At 37.5% G+C, this 26365-nt stretch overlaps 1 protein-coding gene and 2 non-coding genes across 3 annotated transcripts; 2 read left to right on the top strand and 1 right to left on the bottom strand.

The window, feature by feature from the left end:
* Positions 1-5221: 5221 nt before the first annotated feature.
* Trnap-ugg (transfer RNA proline (anticodon UGG)) lies at positions 5222-5293 on the top strand. Its single transcript has one exon. It is a non-coding gene; the product is annotated as a tRNA-Pro (tRNA).
* A 709-nt stretch (positions 5294-6002) lies between these two features.
* On the top strand, positions 6003-6074 carry Trnap-agg (transfer RNA proline (anticodon AGG)). Its single transcript has one exon. It is a non-coding gene; the product is annotated as a tRNA-Pro (tRNA).
* Positions 6075-13328: 7254 nt separating this feature from the next.
* LOC145782181 (protein SPMIP1-like) lies at positions 13329-17540 on the bottom strand. The gene is made up of 3 exons (XM_082593949.1): positions 17425-17540; positions 16077-16419; positions 13329-15035 (listed from the first exon to the last, which is right to left on the bottom strand). The coding sequence occupies exons 1-3, from the start codon at positions 17440-17442 to the stop codon at positions 14788-14790; spliced, it is 609 nt and encodes a 202-aa protein (XP_082450075.1). The 5' UTR covers positions 17443-17540; the 3' UTR covers positions 13329-14787.
* Positions 17541-26365: the final 8825 nt, after the last annotated feature.

The following is a 26365-nucleotide window of genomic DNA, read 5'->3' on the forward strand; positions in this document are numbered from 1 at the left end:
TCAACTGTAACAAAACTGTTGGATTGGTCCATCAATGTCTGTTGGATTGGTCCATCAAATTTATGAAAATGACTTCCTTGACCCAAAATTAGCATTATATCACAGAAAACTTTGTTAACCAGTCATAAACCTGCACACTGTAAGCTTATTAGCTTAGTAGGCTACTGTGATAGCCTACGTGGCTATGCTATGTCACGGTCAGAATTCAACAAGCAGTGCCGACGTGGCTGTGAAGTGTTGATCAAAGCGCTGAGCCATGCTTGGATTTATTAACAATAAACCGCATTACTGACAACTTACCATAATGTTGGTATAATCTTCTTTTTTGCAAGATCCCCCTAAAGCAAAAAAAAATAGTTTCTGTAATGTAGGCAAGAATATATAGCCTATTGGGCTTCATTGTTATGTGGGTTTGTGCCAAACAGAAATTTGCGCAGATTTGTGTTAGTCTACAAAAAATCAATAAATCAAAACACAATTAGAAGTGGGATCGTGATTTTGTGGACAGAATGTTGATTTGATTTGTATATTGTTGTAGCCTACCAAACCCAAAGATGACTCGTTGCATAAAACACAGAGTATCAAACCGTTTACTTTTCGAACGTTGTGCTGGAGATATCACCATCACCCATCGCCTTGATTAAGTCAGGGATTAAGTCATGTTAACAGTGAGTGTTATTTTTTTAGTAGTGAGAGTTCACCTCACACCCCTATTAAAAGAGGGAAGGGTTTCGTTTCTGCATGTTTGATTTAATTTCCTAGTTTTTGCTCCTGTGAACTCAAAAACTGATCCCCTCTAGTCTGGTAAAACTGAGTAATAAAAGTCCAGTGACGATCGGTGAGGGAAAGCAAGGAAAGCAGTGCTTACCTTAGCAAAAACTATGCAAAATATAATGACTGAATTCTAGGTTTAACTTATTATTTTTATCACGTCTATTTTAACTTGAAAATTACTGTATTCGTGACTAGAATTACTCGTAACGCCTGTGAGTAGTTTAAGTCCTCACCAAACCGCATGTCTTGCCTATAAATGCCAATTGACGCAAACGCTTCTGTCAGAAACAATCACTGAGGCTCCAGGTAAGCAACTATCAAACTTGCTTTCCCAGATTCAAAAATGTCAAAAAACGCCTTCGTTTTAACCAATCCTCACCCGTTTTGCAAAACGTCACCAGCTGCTTAGCCAATCAGATGTGTTATGGTTATGGTAGGTTAGTTGTGCTTTCCCAGTGACGTCAATGCGTACATTCGCTAAAGCGACTAGACTAACTCGTCAGAATGGTATCTCGTCACGGTACACGCACAGCATCACAATGCCAAAAAGCTTGTTGCTGTTTGTTTGTTTGTTTATCTTTATCCTGCATTGCGGGAAAGCGAACTTGAGCGCTATGCATCGGTGTACGCCTTCCGACATACACCTGACCCACGCTGCAGCCGACAGCAATGTCTGTTTCCGGTTGTCTACTTAACTTATGACTTAAATTTGGTACTACCCATTACGCGAAATCGATCACTAGGTTGAGGCAATTATCGTAAAGTTTCTTGCTCAGAGAAACAACAGCAAGTGCGGGTGGCTGGAGTCGAACATGCAGGCTCTCGACTGCGAGCCCAACGCGCTAACCACTCGGCCACGGCTGCCGGCTGCTGCTGTTTTTTGATGTCTCCTCGCCATGTACTTTAGCCTACTGTACTAGCTTTCAGTCATGCTTTTGCCCTTTTTACAGCGTTGATATAACGTTACTTCGCCAATGAACGTTCAGGTGCGGATGCAATATTTAGTTTGTTAAGCTTCTATACGCAGGAGGCAAACTTATCCAGCTTTTTGTAAAAATTGCTTGCGGTTGTAATGTTTAGGCCTAAGTGTTAGTTTTTGTAGTGTAGGCTTAACTGAATATCTGAGAATGAACATTCATGACGAATTAAACATTTAGACAACTATTATTCCATGTCTAACACAGGATTTTGGTCCTGCAACGTTTAAATTAAGATTGTTCATGTGACTTCTAAACATTAGATGGATGTATGATCACGACATAGGCGAAGCACAATTTGACAGATTTTTATTTTTGATTTGTTTTGGAAATGCTCTCAGAGCGCACCAAATTGGAAGTGTTTTCAAAAATTTCTGGGGGAGGCCCCCCAGACCCCCCGCTGGATGTGTTGCCTTCGGCAACACGCCTTCGGGCTTCGCCCGACGGTTACGCCCTTCGTGCCTACTACCTTGCTGCAGCATATTTCCAAGTTGCTTTCCCAACGGTTTAAGCCACCGAACGTCACTGGGCTTGTTATGTTTAACTTCAGCTGGTGGTTAAAATTAAAATTGCCCTTGTTGCACTGGCAAGTGTTCATTGTAATTGTAGCCTATTTTTGTAGTATTTTCACAAATTTTTTTTATCTTTTTCATCTCTTATCCTGGTTTGGTGGCTGTGCAAATTAAAAACAGTGACATCCAAACACTGTTATTGCATATTTTAAACCTTTTGGTTTTGCCATCTTTCCCTTTTGTTTTCCTTTTTGCCAAATTCGTGTGTTTACTTTGCTGTTCTCTACATGTTTGCGCCAGCAATGAAAAATAAATTGAATTGGATTGAATTGACGTGTGTTGTATTTGATATGATGGTCAGAAATAAAAAACAACTGAACTGACTTCAACTGAGAAACATTGCGATGTGATAAGAAATCTTATCTGCAGAGACAATGGAAACTGTGATGCAACAATGCAGTATGTCTTCCAGAATTGTTATTGTTACTGCAGTATGTCTTCCAGCTTGTTATTGTTAGCAAAATGTAAAAAATTAAATGTTAATATCATCAAAAAAGTTTGTTTCTGTTTTGTTTTAATTTTTGACAATCACAACGAAAAATAATACAACTATTTATTTATTTATTTGCAATCAGACTCAAAGTCCATAGAATTTAAATTTTTAACAGTCATCACACAAAATATCAGACTAACACAACATCAAGCAGGCTACATCAAACAACGTACAAAATACTGTTGTAGTGAATATAAAATGTAGAATTAAAGTAATAATCAGAAGACATAACATTGCGCAAAAGTGGATTAATTGATCTTTTGCAACGTTCTACAAATGCATAACAATTTTTTCTTAATAGAGCATCAAATGTTAACACGTCGTTCTGTACCTGATACACTCTAGCACTGTCGCATCTCGACAAATTGTGGATAATTCTGTATGAGTCGTTGTAAGCAACTCGTATGCGATTTAAAGTAGAAGTTTTATAGTTACACCATAGTTGCGAACCATACATTGGCATACAATATGATTGGTACATTACATTTTTAACTTCGGTAGAGCAATTTCCAAAGCAATTTCCAAATTTCCAGAGCAATTTCCAAAACTATAAGTAGCCAGTGGCGTAACTACCCGTTGGATCTTGTGGATAAATCCAGGGGCGGCACATTGCTAGAGGGCGGCAAAATGTGATAACGTTTTAAAGTTTAAACGAACAAAGACAGTCACGTTAATTTATTCTCGGAGAGACTCAGACTTAAACGACCTAAGTTAACACTGATCTAAGTGAAGCCAAAAAATTAAACAAGTTAGGCTATGCCTATAAACTAATTTGTAACTTTTTGAGATTGTGCCTCACCATGCGGTATTTGTGACGGTTTAATGATATTCATGCTGTTGAAGTAATGATAGAATGTCGGTTGTAACTTGTAAGCTATAGCATTGCTCAGTCAATTTAGCTTTGGTACGGTAGTTAAGTTCAGATTAGTTGTAAGTTTATTTCACTTCTTCTTCTTTCGTATGAGAGGTTGGTTTTCTGGACTAGCCTACATTTCATTGGGGTCAAATGAAATGTTTATTTCGCTTTAGGGAGGAGACAGGAATGGACCGTGAGGTCATCGAGTCAACTGTCACCTTTACCATCTGTCTGTAGTAGATAGAGGGGATTCCTCCATCTTCATCTGTGAAGATGGGTTAGGTTAGTAAAAGGTTTAAAGTTTCAGGTCTTAAATAGATCACTTAGCTTAACTCAGCAAATTTGCAATTATGGTTATTGTTTTTAACTAATGCGCTGCAGATTCCAGAACAAGATTTAAGTTGCAATTTTTTTAAGTTAATTTTTGCCTATGACAAGAGTAAAAGAAAGTAAATTTTTTTAGAAAGAAAAAGAAAGCTAGACAAGAGGAACTAAAAAGAATAAAGGCGAGTCATTTTGAAGTTCGTAAAAATTGCCTCTGCTAAAAAGACAGAAGAGATTAGCACATTAAATCTCTACCTCAAGTTGAGACGGAAGGAGAAGTGTAGACTAGGCTACCTCGAGCAAAACAATAACAAAGTGATCATTGAAAGCCTGTGAATGAAACACTGTCAGATAAAGAGAAAACAGATCAGGCCCGGATTTAGGGGGGGGGGGGGGGGCAGAGGGTACAGGTGCCCCGTGCCCCCCGACTTTTAAAGGGCGCCTCTACGTGGAAAAAATGTGATTTTCTGTTTTTTTTTTTTTACAGCCATTGAAGTTTCTGCAAAATGCTGTGCAGTGCTGGATATATGCTGCTGTAGACGTAGAAGTGGTTTTTGCACGGGGGGCCCCCCGATCTAAAAGTGCTTGGGCCCCCCATCAGCTAAATCCAGCCTTGAAACAGATGCTGTCTATTATTCTCATGACGATGTGACTACTTGGCCAGAAACATTAACTCATAATATGAAAGTTGAGATGATCAAACTAGTAGAGCCCGAAAGGTTTCAGAATAAAGAAAGGCCATTCAAGCCAGCGATTAGAGTAATTAAAGGAGACAAAGAATTCTTCAGCTGTCTGAGTAAGAAGCGGTTTTATTTTGAACTTTCAATAAAATTAAACAAAACTGCTTTAATTCTTCTGTTGTGTGGAATTTTAATTAGCTTTTACGACGGTGTCAGGGGGAGTAGGGGCGGCGTTTCGTGCAAAAATCCAAGGGCGGCATACTGCGTTGCTACGCCACTGTAAGTAGCACAAGTAACTTGTCTCAAAAGTTATCATTTTAAGCATCTTCTTGAACAAGAATATTTTTAAGCTGAAAAGTATTGAGTCTTGACCAGTCATTGACCGAGTCGCTGCCACAGGCCTTATTGCTTAAACTTTCCATGCTGTCACTATGATCGGAAATAAAACTAATACAGTATACTAGTCGGTAATTGGCAACATTAAAACTGATTGATGTCAATGCACCAAAGAAAAAATAGCGCCAATATGCTGTTTCTACACAGGTGGCTCGTTGGTCTAGGGGTATGATTCTCGCTTTGGGTGCGAGAGGTCCCGGGTTCAAATCCCGGACGAGCCCAGCTTTTTTTAAACTTTCTTTTCATCAATCCATGAATGCATTTTTCCTTGCGTGGATGTAGCCCCGTAGCGGTATGTAGCCTGTGGTTTGTCCTTTCTGATCGCAAATCAGACTACTTGGAAGTTTATAATAGTTAAGACTCTACCGTATGTGGCTATTAAGGGATTCTTGGCCACAACAGTGATGACACAATCCTAGTAGACTATCTGCTACAGGCCTGCACGCGCACCATATAGGATAGCCATAGCCTACTCACCAATTGACTGGTGTAGTTCTGCAGTTGTCTCCCTGTCATTAAGGGAACATGTGCAACTTTTGCATTGTATAATTTGTAGGCTACCGTATAGGCTATTCTTCGCAGTTGCAGTTGTCAGTAAATAAAAACAATAAAAACAACTGTGGCTATTACTTGCATAGGCTCTAGCCTACTATGTTCTTGTTTCTGACAAATAAACCATTAATTGATTGATATAAATAAATAATCTGTAGCCTATTGAGCTAGAAGCTGTAGGCCTACCTACATCCCTAAATCGTTTTCTGCTGCATAGAAAAATAGTGTAAATCTGCCATGTAAACTGCAACTGCGAAGACACCAGTTATAGAAAAACTGGCATGGAAAAAATGTTGTCATTCGTATCAAGTTCACAACGAATTTTTCTGATGATGATGAGCAAATATTTAAAAAGTAAAACCAACCCTCTGCGATTGTGGCTCGTTGGTCTAGGGGTATGATTCTCGCTTAGGGTGCGAGAGGTCCCGGGTTCAATTCCCGGACGAGCCCAGTTTTTCGTTCATATATATTTTTTAAACACGATTATGCATGGTTGTCAAGCAGATTTTTTTAATTAAAGCGACATTTTTCATAAGGAAATTAATTTAAAACGAAACAAGAAGGTATAGCCTCGGAGTGAGGAGGGGGGTGATCAATCAATCAAGTTTATTTCGGCATAGCTCCACATTCATTTTCAATGTACACATCAGGATCAGGAGATATAACAAATCGCTTTTTTTTCAATATAGAAGGTTAATAATAGGAAAGCAATCACCCTCCAAATGTTATGTTATTTCCTCAAATACTATGTTTTTAATACAATTAGAACGTTTTTATGACATTATGTTAGCCTACAGCTACATGGCATTTGTTCAGTGACGTGCGGTGAGGTTCCTGGATGGTGAGGCACTAATTTTTTCAAGTCACTTTTACAATAAAATTGTTTAACAACAACAAAAACGGTATCATACTAATTAAAAAAATTAGCAGCATGCTTTCACATTTATTAAAAATAAAATCCATGCGCCTATCCTTTTGGACTAAAACATCTGTGACTTTGTTGTAGAGACCCTTCTTTAGTCCAAACATTATCACTAGATATTGAAAACAAGAGACAGGGAAAGCAGAAAAGGCGATTATTATCATTCATAAGGCACACAGCCATTTCTTTTTTGAGTACAAGTTATTTTTTTTGTTCAGTCGTCTGACGCAAACCTTATAAATTTGGAACAGGTCTTCCTTTATTTATGACTTCAACTTTGGATTGAAAGTTTAGTTTTTAAAATTCTCTCAGATTTGATACTAAATCTTCCTCCATTTTAGTTTAATTTTATAAGAAACAATCCTTTACACTGCAAGAAGTCACATATACCACGTAGGCCTACTGTGCGGGCATTCCAGCTTGACGAAAAAGGTTTCATAGCTGTGACGTCACATTTGAGGCGTGCCTCAAATCATAGCTAAATCGTTCATGGTGATTTCTGGGCGACTTTTCGAAAGAAAAAGGCACGCATAATGCAATGTATGGAAGTTTTCTGATCTGAAGTGAGGCACAGCTTGGCTTTGCCTCTCCTCGCGTATTTCAACGATTTTGACCACGTGAACGCTCGATATGAATATCGCCACAGAAACAGAAAAAATTAAAGCACAGTTTGGGTGCAGAAACGTAAAATTTGCGGGAAAGGGGGCACGACCACAGCAATTAACACAAATTAAAGCACCTAAAAACATGCAATATTTACTACTTTTTAACAAATAATATTTATTCTGTGATAACCATTTCTTTGATATAACTTTTGGTTTGCCAGATGTTGGCAGGTGAGGCACTGCCTCACCTGACTCAGTGCCGGTCTTTGGGGTGTGCGAACCGTGCGCTCGCACAGGGCCCGCAAATTAGGGGGCCCGCAATTTACTCAGAAAATGCAGTAATTTTTGGCATTTCCAATGAAAAAATTCAACGAAGGAATACAACCTATTTCGTCACCTGAACATTTCGTACCCTGAAAAGATCGAGAAAAAAACAACTTTTAGCCGAAGTTGCTGATCGGAGTTGCGGCAGACATTTCAAAATTTCTCTCGATCTTTTCAGGGGACGAAATAGGTCGAAATTCGATTTTGTTGTCAGCGGACAAACGTGTCCAGTCTGAGCAGCTATCTCAGCGGACAAATTAAGTCTCACGGCGGACACACGAGATTTAACTTCGATCGTCATGCTTAATCACTTTATGTTGATAATTCTTCACTCTGAAAGGCCTTCATCAGACCAGACCATTGAAGAGTCAAAGCGCCCTGTAACTGCCCAATGCACAACATAACTGCCCAATGCACAACATAACTGCCCAATGCACAACATAACTGATTAACTTCCACCGAACGAGGTCGTGTGGCTTCTTGCGTCACAATGCTCTGGGCACAAGTCGGAAAACTTCTGCACTAACGTTACTGTTTTCTGCTGTGCAAAGTTTCACTAGGCTTTTATCCTTAGGTTTATTTTTGAGTGTCATGTGAGCGAAAGTGATGGAGAGCAAGTACTGTAGGTTCATCGTATTTATTCTCACTTATAAAATTTTTCCTGGGCCTTTTCTTTCTTACTGTAATACCAAAACTTAGCCTACTCATATGATTTAATTTTGTAACCAACCTTGCCTTATCAATATTGCTCTGAGATCAAAGCCAGACATTGTGATGTAACACTTGAACTAAATTGCGCTGATTAGTGTAGAAGTAGGTAGCCTATTCCCATCCATTCTTAGCGAAGAATTCACCATTATTATGCTGATTCAATGTCATCAAACGTTGAAGCAACCTAAAAATCCAAAGCTATTCTGCTTAAATTGAAGCTAAGGGATACAGTATTAGTATTTTCTAGATGCGCCCTAGAATGTGCTGGAAACTATATTCTCTCAACAATTGTTCGTGCCATGCAATCACGTCAGGGTTAGAAATGTATAAGGATTCAAGTATTCAACCTATTTCGTACCAGGGTTAGGGTACGAAATCGGGGTGCGAATTGTTCAGGGGACGAAATAGGTTGCATCCAGACTCAACATAGCTTTATTTCCGAAAAATGCCAAAAAAAATGATCTGATCCTTTTGCTATGCCACCGGACAGCACCATTTAACAGTAATTTCATACCCAAATTTTTGTTAAACATGCTCTCAGAATGCCCCAAATTCAAAGTAATTTTTCAAAATTTTCTGGGGTCCCCCCAGATACTCCACCGCTAGGTGTCGCATTCGGCAAACACACCGCTAGGCTTCGCCCGCCGACCGTCAAACCACCCCCCTTTCAAAATACCTATCTACGCCACTGAATGGGATCATTGTCATTGGGGCCCGCAAAGCATTTTCTGCACAGGACCCGAAATATCCTAAGACCGGCACTGCCTGACTGCACGTCCCTGCATTTGTTAAGTTTTTGTCTGCGTTCAATATAGCCATAGCCTATATTTTTAAACAAAAGTATAATTTTAAATATTTAAAATTTCTCCCAAAAGTGCTCTCACCCCTTAAAAACTTGCCACGTCGCTAACAGAACAAATCAGTTTTATAGCATTGGCTTCGCTTCAGCCTCCTTGGTGGCTAAAGTATTCGCCTCTGAATCGATTTAGGCATAAGTTCAAAATTTCAATACATTTAATTGTCAGCTGCGTTGCATTTCTGGGGTAGCCTAACCCAATTAAGCTGTGGCGTGGAAATTTTCGAAAATAAACTTGGTCAAAGTATAGCCTATCTTTGAATCATCTGCAGATGTTGAATTAATGCAAAAATAACTGATTTTGTTGGCTGGATAGCCGCTTCCAAATAAAATGCCAGAAAAACACCCTTGTCTGTCGGATCATACCAAATATTTTTTAAGTGATAATGAATCCCATTCATGCGTGAAACTCAGCAATTGATCCAGGCCCCAGGGTAATAATAACTTATAGGCAGTGGCTCTGAGAGGGGGGGGGGAAGTCGGGCCAGTTTCCCCCCTAGCAAAACATTGTAAAGGAAAAACGAGTAGTTTTTTGTTTTTGCACTTTTGAAGGGGGCCCATTTTTAGTACTAAAGTAAAAATGTACCAGCTAAATAATCAACAAATTCTTAAATGAAGTGCGTAGTTCCAAGTATTTCTCAATCATTGTAAATGTCACTCTCGATGATTCTCATCAAGAACAAATCATTTTCGTGTTAAGGTAGGCGATGTTGAACAGCTTCAAGACGTAAAATCTGAAGCTGAAATGATTTCTGTATCACTGAACGGTTTCGAATGTATTGATAGTTTCAACTTGAAAACTGGTGCTGTTTTAACTAAGCGGGAACTCTTTTTGCTTGACTACTGAACCTTTAACTTCAAAATCTGCGTTAGCCAGGCATAGGATGTTGTATCCAACATAAGTTATCTGGGAAAGTTATAGGTATCAGTCAGTGGCGTACCGTGACCACTTTGACAGGGTGTTCAGTGACGGCAAAGCAACAGCGGGGGGTCTGGGGGGCCTCCTCCAGAAAATTTTTAAAATTAACATTGAATTTGGTGCGTTCTGAGAGCATTTTCAGCACAAATTCTGAACATGAACAGAACTGACAAAAATAATGTTGTCGGAATGCAGAATACAAAATAGATATTTATTTGACAGCGCCTATTGAATTAAAGACTTAATAGTATCAAACATTAAGTTGCATTTCTAAAGTCACATACTTCAGTTCAGTTTTTATTTCCGACCATCAAAACGAACAATATTAGCCTACTTGCCATAACACAGCAGGAGTCTGAAAAAACGCGAAAGCTAAAGCGTGCTCGAGATGGAAATGATTTACTTCATGCAAGGATTAGGCACGGTTTATCAGTACCGGTATCATTTTGTTCATTGGCTTCACATTTTAATATATATATTAATATTATATACCGTACCGGTGGTAGGCTACACCCAAGACGAAACAAACATACCGTAGGCAATAATTAATGTGAGACAAACCAGGAGACACAGAAAGCGACTTTGAGTCAGCTGGCACCTGCTACATAAATTAAGGTGTTTCAGCAATAAGGTACAATACCAGTAACATACAAACACTCTAATTACAAAACGATTAGATGTGTTGTTTTAGAATAGTGCATCAATGATATTGGCTGTTGCCATAAGCTTTGTTGCAGATTCAGACAAGCTAGTCCTAATTTACTGGCACTTGGTGCATAAAAAAACATTTTATCTTATCTTGTTTCCAACTCTGATCACCTCAAACTCTAATCCAACAAGCTAAAACTTGCTATTCCCCCAATGACGCGCCAAGGTGTGCAGATCAGCGAGTGCACACTGCACAGCCTGGCTGACCTAAAACCATTGCTGTTTTCGCTGCCTTGTGACGTCATTTTTCTTAATTGTTTATTTTAAATAGCACTCGCCAAGCTGTCAGTGCACACCCAGCTTAAAGGCAATGACCGAAAAAAATTAAAGGCAATGACCTCAAACGTTGGAGTATTAAAATTAGAAGGGGACGAGTTTTGCAATTGAAAAGAAAGCAATCAGCATGCAGCAAGATGTTAGAATAGCCTATCATGAAAGTAAAGAACATCGACAACCGATGGAAGTTTTCTTTTTTTCTGGATTTCTTGGGGTGTTCAGTGCACACCTTGAACACCCTGAATATACGCCACTGGTATCAGTCCAAGCACGATTAAAGAAAGTAAATCCTGTATATTTTTTGTTTATGGATCATCATCATCATCAGTCATCATCTCCGCCTGCAGCAGATTGCGCATCAACATGAGTTATTTGCTTCCAAGAGTGGTGATTTTGAGCCAGCTCGCCCAGTGTCGCCAAGTTGAGTCCGGTCCATGATTGGATGTTGTCTTGCCATCGTTTTGGTTGTCTGCCACTTTTTCTTTTTCCTTCTAGTTTTCCTTCTGTGCAAACTTTGCTGATTCCGAATTGTGATCTTTTAGTGTGGCCGAACAGTTTTATAACTTTTGATTTTATTATTGATGCAATTGGATGTAATTTTGTCATAGTTAAAACAAAAGATCTGTTTTCGTGTGGTCAAGTAGCCTTTTGTTGGTCATGCTTCTCATGATGTGATTTTGGAAGGTAGTGAGTTTTTTCTTTGTTTGAGTTTTTTGTTTATGGATGTTGTTGCTTAGGCTAAGTCTAGTTGGAATTCATACTGTAATGTTGCCTACAGACAGCGTTGTTCAAATGTCTTATTATTTTTGGAGTAATTGATTATCTGTAAGCTTGTGGCATCTTTAAAGTTATAGCCCAGTCAGAGGAAAAATTCTGAAAAATCTAAAAAAAGCTGTCCTATCATCTTGCAAAGAAAATTGACTTCGAGAGGGTAGGCTAATCAAGGCGTGGTGCAGTCAAACCCAATGCTTTACATTACCCTTTTGAAATTGAAGCTCTAAAGACGTTTCTTAAATGCATCAAGTTGGAAGTTTGGAACCAACAAGAGCTTGATCGGAAGCTGAGTCAATGCTGAAGTAGCCTACAACTAGCAGTTTTAAATTTGTGACTGCTTTGCATTATGTGGATTACGGTCCTAAACAAGATTCACTGATGAATTTAATGAAATTAAAGGAAGATGTAATCTATGTAAGAGAAAGCTGGAAAGAGTAGGCTACTACTCGCAAGCTAAAGTTGCAGTGGCAATTATAAATTTAAAAGAAAGTGATTTTCTTTTCCTGAGGACAGAACACTTTTATAACTCCACTTAACTAGCTGAATCATTCGAAGGAAATGTATTCTACCGTACATTGCAAAGCATTCGATAGTTGTTGGAATTGACAAATGTATCAACAAACTCAAACTTATCGTCGATGAGTTTGAAGTTCCATGAAAATTTCATCGTAGCCTATGTCTGCTGTGCAGTTGCGGGCATGTGGACAAATTTAAACCATTTGTAGGCTACGACAATGACATTTTTCAAGACATTTTGGATGAGACTTTTGAAAGAAAGCCACACTGCAAACTCCAGTTGCAAACCAGAACGAACCACCCCATAATCTCTACACAAGGAATCATTGATTGCAACTTTCGAAAGGTTTTTCCAAATAGTTTTGTTATGATTTTTTGTGTGTTTCGGTAGCTACCTCCAACGGTTGCGCTTTGAGAACGTGGTTTTAGCAAATACTGAAATTTGTAAAGAATTGTTTGCGCTCCAGTAACCGATTGAAAAGCCTAACTGTAGGCTACATGTTGTGCATCAATTCAGACGTCGCAAAATTTCATCATTTGATGCTGTGATCCGTAATTTTGCATTGTAAAAAGTCCAGAAAGGGTTGAATTAAATCAAGGATGTCTAAAGTCCGGCCTGCGCGTCAACTCCGGCCCACGAGACGTTTTTGTATGGCCCGCGCCTGTTGTTGTACAATGTGTTATTTTTGGCCTGCAGACACACAAAAATCATATAAATTCAACTTGCAGTTTTTCTGAAAAATTATTGTGGCTGTTGGCCCGCGAACACTTATTATCAAATCTGGCTCGCGTGGGAAAAAGTTTGGACACTCCTGAATTAAATGTTTGGTTGAACTATTTTCGTTGCCTGTAGGCCTATTGTGTGTGTACAAAGATTTCTAGACAAAATAGTTTGCCTCAATGGCATTTTTGCTGCAAGTGTAATCCAGTGATTATTGATGATTTTTATATTGAACGAAGTTCTTTTCATGCTGAGGAAAGTAGGCTAGGCTAATTTCAGCTTAACACGAACATGCAACGCAAGATACAAATTAGTTGTAGGCTATATTTGCTAAAAAATATTATGGGGCCCATTTTTCGTATTGTTTCCCGACCAGTGCTGACTTCTCTCGGAGGCCCTGCTTATAGGCTACTCGGCTCCGCCTAAACACCTTACCGTTGGGCATGAAGCCTACTGTTTGCTTGGTTAAGCGCTGAGAGCAACACAAATCTGCCATGGACATAGCGCTTATAAAAACACACCATATAATAACAACAATTATTGTTCAAAATATGCCTTTTTGTAAACACATGCAGCTAATTATTCTTCCTTGTAATTGTGAAAAATCTTTTCAAACACACACATAAACATTACTTGATACAATGCAGATTTTATAAGGCACAGTAGGTTACTAAGTTACATAAGCAAAGGTATAGGCTATGGCTTGTGAGCGTATGGCATTTGTTAAACAACTTGCTGGAAGTGCAACAGCAATAGGTTGGCTGGAACTACATTAAAACACGCAAGACATGAAAGGACCAGTGTGACAGTTCTTCAACAACTATTTCAAACAAAATAATGTTATAGCTTGCAAGAACGTCAATATGGCACAAGTAGGCTAGCTGAAAAACTTATTTTTCAAGTTCATTAGAAAAATCACGAGAGTAGAAGTAGAATACATATATCGAAGAAACATTTTGAAATTATCAGTAAATTTTGCCATTCATCAACTAATGCTCACATCCGACAATGCTTGCATGGCTAACAAGTTCTGAATTTGATATTGAAACGAAATTCGCGGAATAGAAGGTAAGCTGCACTGTACAATACATAGCCTAGCATATGATACCAAAAAGGATGAAGTAAAGATATCCAAAAAGGTATGCTGTGCTAAAATAGTGATGATAAATCAATAGTTTGGACGTTCAATCAACGTAAAAATTCACGATCTCCACCCAGTCGTTCTAATGCCCTTTAAAGGCCACAAAGTCTACTTGGGGACAAAGTCTTGTCAGCAAACAATGGTTGAAACTTTTGTTAGCTAGGTTGTGGGAGGGAACGCTATGTTTTCATTGTATGAGTCGTATTCAATTAAAAGGTCAACACAAACAAAGAGAAACGAGCCGTGAAATACTGTGCTATTGTAAGTGCAGATTACAGAATGTATAATGTCCGACATTTTGTAATTAAAACATGATTAAAATCAATTACAAACGGCAATGAGTGGTGTAGGCTAACAAGAAAAATGACCTCTAAAGGCAGTTATACTAAATCACACTTTGTTTCAACTGAACAATCCACACAATTTGTAAATGAATATTCTAACCAAAAACAATTATGGCTTTGCAGTTACTAATTTTGTTTCGCAGTCAAAATCTGCTGAAGCTTCAGTGAAGAGCAATGATACCGCTACTGTACGTTAAATCTTATTAACGTTGCATGTGAAGAAATTTGTAAGTTAATGGCGTATTGCACGAGAAGCATACAAATTTCAATATGGCATTAATACATACACCAATGGAAACACCATTTTTGAACTTGTTATACAAAGTTGTTCGTAAAATTTACGAATTTATGCCGAGACTGGGTCAGAAAAAATTCCGTTTCTTCGGAAGAATGTGTCTCGAACGATACGGGAACGACCATGCAGCGGAGAGCGGAACTCAGTGACCACATCATCCAGCTTCCAACCGTATTCCCAGGAGGAGGTGAGAGGGTAAGCGTACTTGATTTCCGGCTTCTTGTACTTACGCGCGTGCAAGTATTGGTAACGCCCTTTTCCTTCTTTCGTAAATCCTTGGAAAAGTAATCTTCTGACGTCTAAAAAAGATAGAAAGTTTAATTGATGAAAAAACTAGAAATTCTTTTTTTGATCTAGTTGACGTTGCTCTGACGTACTAATCTGCAGTTGTGGAAGAACTGTGGCCAGCTGAGCAATTTTATGCAGCCCATCAGCATCGTTCAGTTTTCTGTGCAACAAATCTCATTTTGGCAAATGACATTACTTTGAAATATTGTTTCTGTAGTTGAAAAAACTAATATATTTAAAAAAAATTGTTAATTCAGTTTGTAAAACTACTATTGGCTTTGCAAGCCATCAATTTTGTCCTGTCCTCCACTAGGATACTCACAAAGCTTAACTTATGCAAGAATTTTATTGTAGATTGTAAAAACGCAGAATTAAAAACAGTGGTGAGGTCTACTCTACACATTGTTGCATTTGTTAGAACAAGTTTGTTTACAACATGCCAGAAAAACAACAAGCCCTCAGACATCTTCATTTAATTGGGACCAGAGATAATGTAACATCTTAAGCAAAGAACCACCGGCACTCGAAACAAACGAAACTCCGGTACAAGCTTCTTACCAAGGCTGAACGCCAAATAAGTACTGTGAGGTATGATAAAAACTACAAAACAGGTAGGCTAAAAGCGAATTGCCAGGTTAAGCTTAAACATTTTGGACATGAACGTTTGTTCAACCAAAGTTGGAGGTGGTGCAGTTCCTCATTCAATTCTCCATGAATTGCGTTGCCAGTGAAAAATTGCACAGGGATCCTTTGTTCGTAGTTCAAATATAGCGCTCCTGATTTAACCCCAACATTCCATCCAGATTATGCTCTGCAGATGGCGTAGGCTACAATATATCTGTTATACATGGAGTAAATTATATGATTTTCTTGTCCTGATGCAAATAAATCTCAGATTGAACGGCAAAGATTTGGCTAAGCAGTGTTTGGTGTCACACACTTGACAGGAGTAGTCTAACTTTGTATATTATTTTCCAAAAATCAATTCAGTAATCTCGTGTGTGTAGATTAGTGTGAAAGGTTGTTTCGTTATTTTTTTACATTCTACCAACCTGGAGAAACAGGTCTCATTTCGGAAAGCAATCTGCTTGAATCCACACTGCTTGGCGTCACGCGTCTTACAATGAGTTCGCTTTTTGGCTTTGGTTTCTTCGGGTATGTAATAATAGGCAGGATACGTGTGCCAGGTGGAAGTTTTGGGACCATGGCCGTGAACTTTTGCATCCGAGCCTCTTTATTGGCTTCTTTTTCCTCATCAAATTTTGTGTTTTTCTCTTGGATTTCTTGTTGATACTGTTCTTGCCAGGCACGTCGCACAAAAGCTTCTTTGGTGATGGATTCCTTCCAAAAGTTTTGCCTTCGCGTATCCATGTTCAATTCACGACTCATTTTGATCTTTAGAGTGAAACAAAAAAAATTTATAAAGTATTTGATCCTGAAAAAAAAATTGATGTGTACTTGACCATTGAAGTATAAAATGAACAGTTTCATTCTTCAGATAAAACAATGGTTGAGTAAAACTAAATATAAAAACTAATAGGTTGTGAGCTGTCCAGTAGTTTGGAGTCGGAACTAAAAATTTAAAGAGATATGGAATAGAAATTCTTCTTCATTAAAGTAGCACTTTTCAATCTTACTACCACAGTCGACTGCCAATATGCTTATTATATGTTTCACTAATTTTTTCCAGTTTATTTAACATAACCTGCTGTAAATATCACAAAATACGAAATTGCATGCCGATTATTTGTGTACTTTTTTTTGGTAACCTGCTTGAAATGCTCAATAATAACTTTTAATAAAATAATAAGTTGAAATTGTAAACCTTAACCAAATCGAACCGCTCAGCTAAAGCTTATATTGTATTTGATGTAAGTTGTATCAAACGCTTGTCTATTATTTGCATGATATGTATGTATAATTATCCAATTTTGTAATTTTTACCAGTATAATATACTAGTTTCATAAAGTAAGATGTGATACAAAAATTGTTGTCAACTTTTCTTTAATGAGTATAAACACAATGGAAAGATGCTTAAACACATAGCATTTCACTACTCTACTAATTATGTAGCCTACTAAGCCACATCTTCATATCGTTGCATTACCTGTTCTGTTACCCAACATGCTTATAACAATTGTGATGGATGCAGCAGCATATGCTGACCAATTCATATTAAAAATCTGATGTCGTATGTTCCAGATTTGGGACAAAAACAATTTTATTCCTCCCACATACAAATAAATGACATCACATATTTACATAAAATTACATTATCTAAGCCAAACAAAACTATATACTCAAACATGGGAGCTGGTATACAAGTCTGCACCCTAGTCAAAAATACCACGATACCAAACATTGGAATCGACCAAACATATGGGGGAAAACTACTTTACCTTTGCTTTACTGTTCATACATTTCACCCTGTATGTGATGGCCGATTCCAACCTTTGATGTTCATGTTATAGCTTTATGACCAGGGCGAAGACTTGTACACCAGCTCTCAAATATGCATCAATCCTTGAACATTTTCAGAACAACAATTGTACTCTTGTTAAGTAAAATTTACATATGCAATAATGCATCTAAAAAATTGTCAAAACAGCACTTATGCAAAGCAACAATATCACATAATATATATTACATTTTTCTGATAATAACATAAAAATTGTTATTTCTCAATAAATACTGAAACTTTATTAGACTTACTGCTTATTTGCTGCAAAGCAAATCTGTTAGCGTACCGGTGTCATGACTGTCGAAGTGGTTTATGTAAAAGTAAACTGCATGAATTTGCTAGCAAAAAATTTGATGACATATATTAAACCAGTGTTTCTTAAACAGGTGAATGGTTCACCCCAGGGTGAATAAAATTTTTGCAGGAGTGAACCAACCAAAAGGGGTGAATAAGGGTAAACCATCAGAAATGGATGATAGCTTGCGAACAGGGCGGATATTCCGGGTTACAGAGTGATTTTTCTCAAAAATTGTGCATGCATGTCGTTCACACGAAAGTGCTGCTAAAGATGTAAAAATCAGTTCAAAGAATGACAATTAACCTGGCAAACTTACTGTTGAAAGTAATCAAGCGACCTGAGTAATATTGCGATAACAAATCTTCAATAATTTCACACTGTCAAGCCAACATCAGTCTAAATTAATAGCTTATAGCCTACCGTACTATAGAAATTTAATTTATAAAAAATGGAAAGTGGTGCTCATCAAATTTGTTGTTCAGTGCTAACTATCCATAAAATACTTTTCCTAACTACTGATAGAGTAATCTGCAAAGGCTTCAAACATACTGCCAGCAGGCCACTCCACATGCGGCATTCATTTATGGTCCTCAGAGAAATTTGAGTTTAGACTCTGAAAACATTATTAGTAGCCTGCTTTGCCAAAAGCTGATGTCCAATTAAAATTTATTCTGCAGCTAGAGCTGGGCGATATTGGTAAAATAATTTCGATACGATATTACCAAAAATAAAACGATATTATCTAAGTTTCAATATTTTACAGCGAATCGCAAAGCACGGCTTTCTTTAACTGCATGAAAAACATACAGAGCACTGGTACTGAAATGAACAACATTTATTGCAAACAATGCTGCGATTTAACTGTCGCAAACTAAAGATTTTTGGACACAACTGTCAGCATGTTGACACTGCAGGGTTTTAGGCACGATGTCTTCTTGGAAACAATTGAGCCACTAAGTGAAAACACCCTTTCACTACTAACACTGGTGGCTTGAATGCACAGAAGTTTTCTTGCAACTTTTGGAAGTGTAGAAAAAGTCACTGCATTAGCTCGCCACCATGTACAGATGCAGCTATCCTTGTTGATAGTTTTTGATGCAAAATAGCAAAACAAAATAAAGTATCTACCTAGCTGTAGCTACCGTAGGCTACAGCCGCTACGCTATGATACGTAAATTCAGTCAGCTTGCAAGTTTCCTATCGTATTTGACGGACTTCATCCTTCGCAACAACGCAACACGTGGGAATCAACAAGCAGGATTGCGTAATCACAGAGACTGCTTGCAATGCGTAAACAATGCACACTGCTCGCAATGCGTAAATAATGCACACACACTGGGTTGTCTGCGCATGCGAAAATGTTGCTATAATTTCAGTACATTTATAAACGATAAAATCGAAGCTTTGTGAATAAATATCGCTGCCGAAAAAATATCGTATCGTATCGAAATATCGTAATATCGCCCAGCTCTATCTGCAGCCTATTAAAAATTTAAATATGCTCAGTGCAATCCCATATAATTAATTCACATGTAGGTTCTGCATACCTGAAGCAAAGATATCAGTAATTACTAGAAAGCTTGTGTAAACGTAGGCTACCCAATACAAAAATAACTTCATAAAAATCATTTAAAACACACATCAAATCCTCTGTATAAACATTACAAAATGAATTGACATTTAGAGTGGCTTTGGAAAAAATTTCTATTCGAGTTAAGCTTTTTTTGTATTGCTTACCATGCTATGAAAAAATTTGCATTTCAAACATAATTGACATTTAAAAAAGTAGAACTGACAAAAACCTAACAGATTTAATGATAATACATAATCATTAACGTTACAAACATTGAAAGGGAAATTGCTAGATAACCAACCGCCAGACCACCAAAAACCTCAAAGGTAGCCTGCAACAATTAATCAATATTAAACTTAGAGGCTATCTGACTTTTCACCATTTTCTTTATCCTACTGGTACTCTTTTAAACATGATAAAGTTCAAAACTTTATTGCTCATGCAGTGTGACAGTACAACTTTATTGCTGAAAGAAATGCAAGAAAAAAATTATAACTTTACATCTTATTCAGCATAATGCCTGACTTTAGACTAAGTGCACTTTTCGGTGTAAGCAATGTCAGCTTCAGCAGGCAGCGTGAAGAGCGATAGCCGATATGGCAATCGTAACTTTTTCGCTTCACTTGTTGCGTCACCATAACTACATCGCAGTGAACCCAGAAAAAAGAAGTAAGCTTTTTAAAAGGGAAAAATAATGCTGTACCAATGTTGAATACACTGCTTGCAGTTCATGAAGGAAATTTCAAAGTAATGAAAAAATAGTTGTCCTGAGACCAAATTTTCAGCAATTTATAATTTGGACTTGAGTGTTCGAATTTTTGAAGCAGAAATGTTTAAACATAAACTTTAGAAATCGACTTAAATTTTATTGTCCGGATGTCGGTTTTGTCAAATAAGATTTTTTTTTATCTTAACGTCTAATTTATGAATTATGGAATACAGTACTTTGAAGCAAGGTTTGGGCTCTTACCCCTCGGCTGTGCGAAGACCACGAAACGTATTTTTTTCCAACCAAATACAAGTCACAATTTGGAAATAGTAATAAAAGGTTTCTGCAGACTCTTAACCTCAGTTCTGGCTTCTCGGTGTTATGGGAATTGCTAATCATCAATAATTGTAGGATCCATATGAGAGGATTCAACCAAACGTATAATAATCAATAAAAAATCAACCAGGTTTGGTAACTACAAAAATTTATTGGTAGAGCTTTCGCCGCCGTAAAGGCGCTTCATCAGTACTCTTATTCAAATAGAATCAATTCTAATATTATATATATATATTCAAATAGAATTAATAGAATAGATTCTATTTAGTCTAACGCAAGCTTTACCAATAAATTTTTGTAGTTACCAAACCTGGTTGATTTTTTATTGACAATTTGGAAAGGTTTCAAAATTGACGAAAGGAGTGCAAAGAGTGAAGAAAAACATGTTTTCGTTTATCAACAGTTGCATACACTCCACATATCGCTTTATATCAGACCTGATGTCATCTGATTGTTTTTATCGTTCTGAATACGTTCTGAATCCGCCCCGATAGCTCAGATAGTTAGCGCGTGACTTCTGGAAAAGAAGAAACTTCAAGATCAAGCGACGCGGGTTCGACACAAGACTTCAACAATTGGAAACTTCACTCTGTCAATCTCGGTGACTTATGGGCCTGCGTCAGTGATTCCAAGCTTCTAGAAGTATGCGAAACTGCCAGGATTAAACTCTGCAAGAAGTTTCTTTCCCAGTCCGAAGATAAAGATTCAATCAATCAAACTCTTCCAACGCTCATTGTATGTGAATTTGTAACAGTAAGTTAGATATTGAGAAATCCAAAGTGGCTCACTGTGACCTTTGTGCATTTGCAGTTTGTGTATTAGCTAGTAGCCTATTAGCCTACTATTATCTCGTTGTTTTGGATATGGACACATTTGTCTGACGCAAATAAATAATAATAAGAATAAAGGTCCTTCTTTGCCGCTGATCATAAATGTTATTTGTTGTTTTAAGTTAGGGGTGACGAACCTTTTTGCGTTCGCGGGCCACTTTGTCAATTGCACATGAGTTATCGGGCCACACAACTTTTTAATCGTAATCTACTATGAAATCTTTTAGATGGGACTCAAGATATTTTTCATGAAAAGTAACAAACAGCAAATGAAAGTAATAAAACCCACACAGTTGAAATTATCTTACGCAGAATCGAAACATACAACAGTAAAAAATAAAAACAAATCAACTTGATCAAAAAGGATAGAGCAACAGTACTTGCACTGATAATGAAGACAGTTTAATTTTCGATGCGTTTGCTTTCATATGAGTATGATTTCTTTTTTTTTGTCTCTATCCTTTTTGCTCAAGTTGACTAAATGTTTCGACCATTATGCTCCGAAACAACAAAGCAGTTAATGAAATTTCTTTTTCAAACAACAAACCATAGCCCATGCGAATCATATAGGCCTAGCTTAAACTATCTAACACTCGCGATTCAGCTGATTTCAGTCATGTGACTCGACACGTGATATTCTGATCGAAAAATTTTGATACAAAGAAATTTAACTGAATGCTTTGCCACAACCACCGTTGCCTAATGGTTAGGACAGAGGAGTAGTAATTTCGATTTCGTGGGTTCGATTCCCACCCTCTGCTAATACTATTTTTTCTTCTGCAACTGAAGTGAGTGCAAGAAGGATCTTAATGACTGCAATCAATGGAGTTTATAAGGAAAATTGTGACTAAACAAAACACAAAGCAATTTCACATTGAAAAGCAGGCGCTCTTCGACGAGTGGGTGATGTAAAAGTGCATAGCCTACCAAGATTTTCATCTGTCAGCCTCGACCTGTAACCAGAGTTGCCATATTGGCGTTTTTCCTGCCAAATTCCACAAATTTGGCGTTTTTTTGAAAGCGTTTGGCAGGAGAAAATTACGTTTGGAAGTTTGGCATTTTTTGTGTCTGGCAAGTTTTGGCATTTTTTTGTAATTATTACCGGTACAACTCACCACTACAGTTTTTCAAAAACTTTTATTAATGAAAGTCCATTAAAAAACTTTAATTTATGGACTGAAAACTCCGAATTTATTCAAATGGAAGCTCCAGCCTCCAGAGAGAGCAGTGTTGCCAGAAATTAAAAAAGAGCCCAAAAATGCGCCAAAGCAATCTAAAAGTAGCCCAATTTGACGTCGCGACGTCGACAGCCGAAGGCGTGAGTTTTCTAGGGGCGTCTGCAGGCATGCCCCCCAAGGAGCATAGCAAAAGGAACATCTTTGTTCACTGTAGCGGACGTCGAATTATCTGAACTTCTTCTGAAGTATCTAGCTGTAACTGTTAAAGCAACATCCCGAGTACAAGCATAGTAGGCTAGTGGGGATGATCTGAAAATGATACCTTAGTTTTCTGCTAGTATGAGTTTATTGCAAAGTAAAAACAAACTTCCTGATCGAAAACTTTGCAGCCAAATAATGCTTTGATAACAAACAGAATACAATGAACTGAATCGAAATCACTAAACTACAACCATAACTGAACTGACACTGTGACTTTCAAGAAAAGACTGAAATTAATACACCACCCTATGACTGAGCAAAACCCAGACTGATTTTAGTTTAATGCTGTCACCAAACTTTTTTCTTTGAGGGCCGGATTGCTGCGAGATTAACAGCTGCGGGCCGGAAGTAAATTGCGAAAAGATATACGACTAGGCTATTTAAAATCTCCATTGACTTGAATTGAGCACAATAAATAACAAAGTCAGCGGTGGAATAGCAAAGTTGTTATGAAAATTGAAAGGTTGCTGGAAAAGTTATCCCCTGCTGTGATACACTAGAGGGCATCGTTCTCTTGAAAAAACATTACATTTCTCCAAATTTGACCTAGGCTGTTCCAATTTGTGGTGGCCTAACGATAAAAACAGAACACGTCACTCCTTTACAAAAAGATTGGTAACTTTTTTCCTTAACATTTGTAGTGCAGCTGTAATTTCCGCAGCACGTGGCGGGCCAGATGAAATGAGTTCGCGGCCGGTTCTGGCCCGCGGGCCGTAGCTTGCATGGTGACCCCTGTGCTAGACGGTTGATTTAAACAAAGGAAACTCAGTGTGATTAGAATGCTTCAAACAATGCAGCATGCGGCAGATGTAGGCTAGCCTACAGCGCTAAAAAAATGTAAAACTACGTAGATGTGGATCAAACTACCAATTGCAAGAGAAGGCACAATTACTGTTAGTCAGGCCCGCAACCAGCAAATATTTTCGGGGGGGGCATTTAATTTTTATCAAAGAACAAACATTAAAATGATGCATTGTGACATTTTTATGTTAATGTCCACGCCCATTGATAGAGTGTGTGGCACTACCATGTTACGGTTCAGTGGTCATAACTTATGTCAATCACGTTTTAAGTTTAGTAGGCTACCGTACAGCATTAAAGGAAACTAGCCTTTGTAACCTTTTCTCATTTAGCTATGACTGCCCAAGGAAGAAAATTACGATAATACAGTAATGTGTTCAATCGATTACAAATAAAATACAACATCTGTAGGCTACGAACTGCATTTGGCACGACTGGAGTCATAAATTAATCAATAACATATATTTACATCAACAAACAGATACATATGAATAAACTCAAAACGGTAATTACAAATTACAATCCTGAAACATTTTGTTGGCTCAACAAGTTTTTATGTTTGTAGGCCCAAAGAAGTTGACTTTATGCAAAATGACATTTTAATTTAGAGCATAATGTCTAACTTTCTACTTGATTTGGCAAGCTCGTTTAACACCAATTACGCGCTTGGAATTTGAGTACGATGGATTTGCATGAGAGCTAGTCCAGAAAGCCTGTCCTGCCCCATAGTGCTTCTAAGGTAACTTTTCAAGCGTCGTAGACAGGTAAATGTTCTTTCTGCAGAAGCAGTTGTGACTGGAAGTGTAGCCAAAATTATCAAGAGTTTGTAAATGTTGGGATAAAACTCTTTTTGGGATTCTATTGCTGACACCGCATCAATCGCACTTGCTGGCCTTTATCATTTAAAAAATTTTCAAAAAATTTCGGGGGGGGAAAATGCCCCCAATGCCCCCCCTGGTTGCGGGCTTGCTGTTAGTGTTTCAAATTACTAACAAACGCAGATTTCACAACGGCAATATGACGCAAGGACACTCAAGAAAAGCAGCAGGCGTAAGGTTACTTTTGGTCAGCACGTTACAGCAATGATAGCGTAACAATGCATCAATTGTTGCGATTTGTTATAAATTATAATTTATCGTTCCACATTTCACACCAATACCGACGAATAAATGCAAAGAGAAAGCCAAAAAGCGCGGTCTCGCGCCAAATTAAAGTCTGAAAGTAGCCCAAAAAAGCGCAAGTCGCAAACCAACATTTTTTAGCGCCAAGCCCAACTAAAAGTAGCCGAATTGCAGATAAATCGCCCAATCTGACAACACTGAGAGAGAGTTAACCCACAGTAACCTAGCAAACGTAGCAAACCTCGCAAACCACAAAGTTGCCAGATGGTATTTTTTATTGTATTTTTTCAAATTTCTTGGCGCTTTATTTATCGGGTGCATGTTTTTTAAAACCCTTTTAGTTTTGAACATGTTACTTGTTTAGTGTTGATGTTGCAGATGTTCTATTCTCATCTATAAAAAGATATCATAATCTCTGCTTTGTTGGTTATGGTTAATTTTGATATAAATACAATTAAAGCAATGCCTGTGCGATCAACATTTGTGAGATGTTGAAAGGTAATATGAACGCAATATTTGGTAGTCAGACATTCGGGAATCCTACTCCATCCCTTAGCTAGACCATGGTTGAGTGAGTTCACTAATCACTGGTTTTCTAAAAATCTGGCTGCAGACGATAAATTTGACAATTACATTTTACTCTAATTGTTTGTTAATATATGGCGCTGTTAAAACAAAATAAATTGACTTGACTTGACTTCCTAATGACAAGTTTTTGTGTGTGTTTAGAAAGTAAGGGATATTTTGTGAACGAAACCGGTTTTTCCAAGGTTTGGTCATTTGAAGTGTGTTTAAAATACCTATAGCCTATGCCTTGGCTCTTTTTTGAAATTGCTTTTCCCGCGCGTTGAAAGCGCGGGAAAAAGTTAGCAGCAGAGATTTTGCTCTCCAGGTCTAAATATATAAATTGGACTAAAGAAAAACCTAGGCCTGAAGAATAGCTAGATTTTGACAAATTAAGAAAGAAATTTAATTGCGGTCATTTCAGTCCAAAAATTTTCAAAATTGATTAAAAACTCGCAGAGACAGAACAATTCGAAGAAATCTTGATTTAGGCCAGCTAGAAGCTATTCATTGAATTTGACAGCCATTTTGCATTTCTCAGTTGGATCGCTCATAGATAATTGAATTTTGAAGACAAAGTGAAGAAAAGTCACAAGATATCTTTTTGGACTTCTTTATATTCCACCTAACCGTAGTCAACCTTCATTTCCACCCCGAACAAGATAAAACCCTGTCCAGGCTTGGTACAGTGACCATTGACTCAGAAAAAGGTTCTTATGACTATTAAATCAAATTTCTAAAGAAGGATTGAATTTGGACTGTTCATAGTACTGTATGTTACAACTCCGCTTTTGATTTAATTTTCTTTTGTTGGCCAATTGTTTGTAGTTCTGCACTAACTTTTTGTTGTAAATTTCTACTTAAAAAAAATTAACTTAATGCGTACGGTGCAAGGCTAATCTTCAACTTTCTTGTAAAACATTTTTATTATGACGTAATAATAGTGCTTTTATTTCCAGGTTTTGCTCACACCACTTCGACTTGATTTGTTATATGTTTTATTTAGTCTTAATTAATTACAAGTTCTTCCGTTGAATTGTTTCTCTTGTCATCCATAAGTAATTTCTCAGTTTTGTTATTTTGACTATAAGATATAAATGCACGTGTTGGTGGTTTATTTACTTATTTGTTTAGTAGTAAAATCCTTGCTAAATTAAATATTTCATAACGCAATAATAGTGTTTATTTTTCAAAGTTTTTCGTCTATC

Source organism: Aplidium turbinatum, chromosome 13 (assembly GCF_918807975.1).
Source record: "Aplidium turbinatum chromosome 13, kaAplTurb1.1, whole genome shotgun sequence".
NCBI lineage: Eukaryota > Metazoa > Chordata > Ascidiacea > Aplousobranchia > Polyclinidae > Aplidium > Aplidium turbinatum.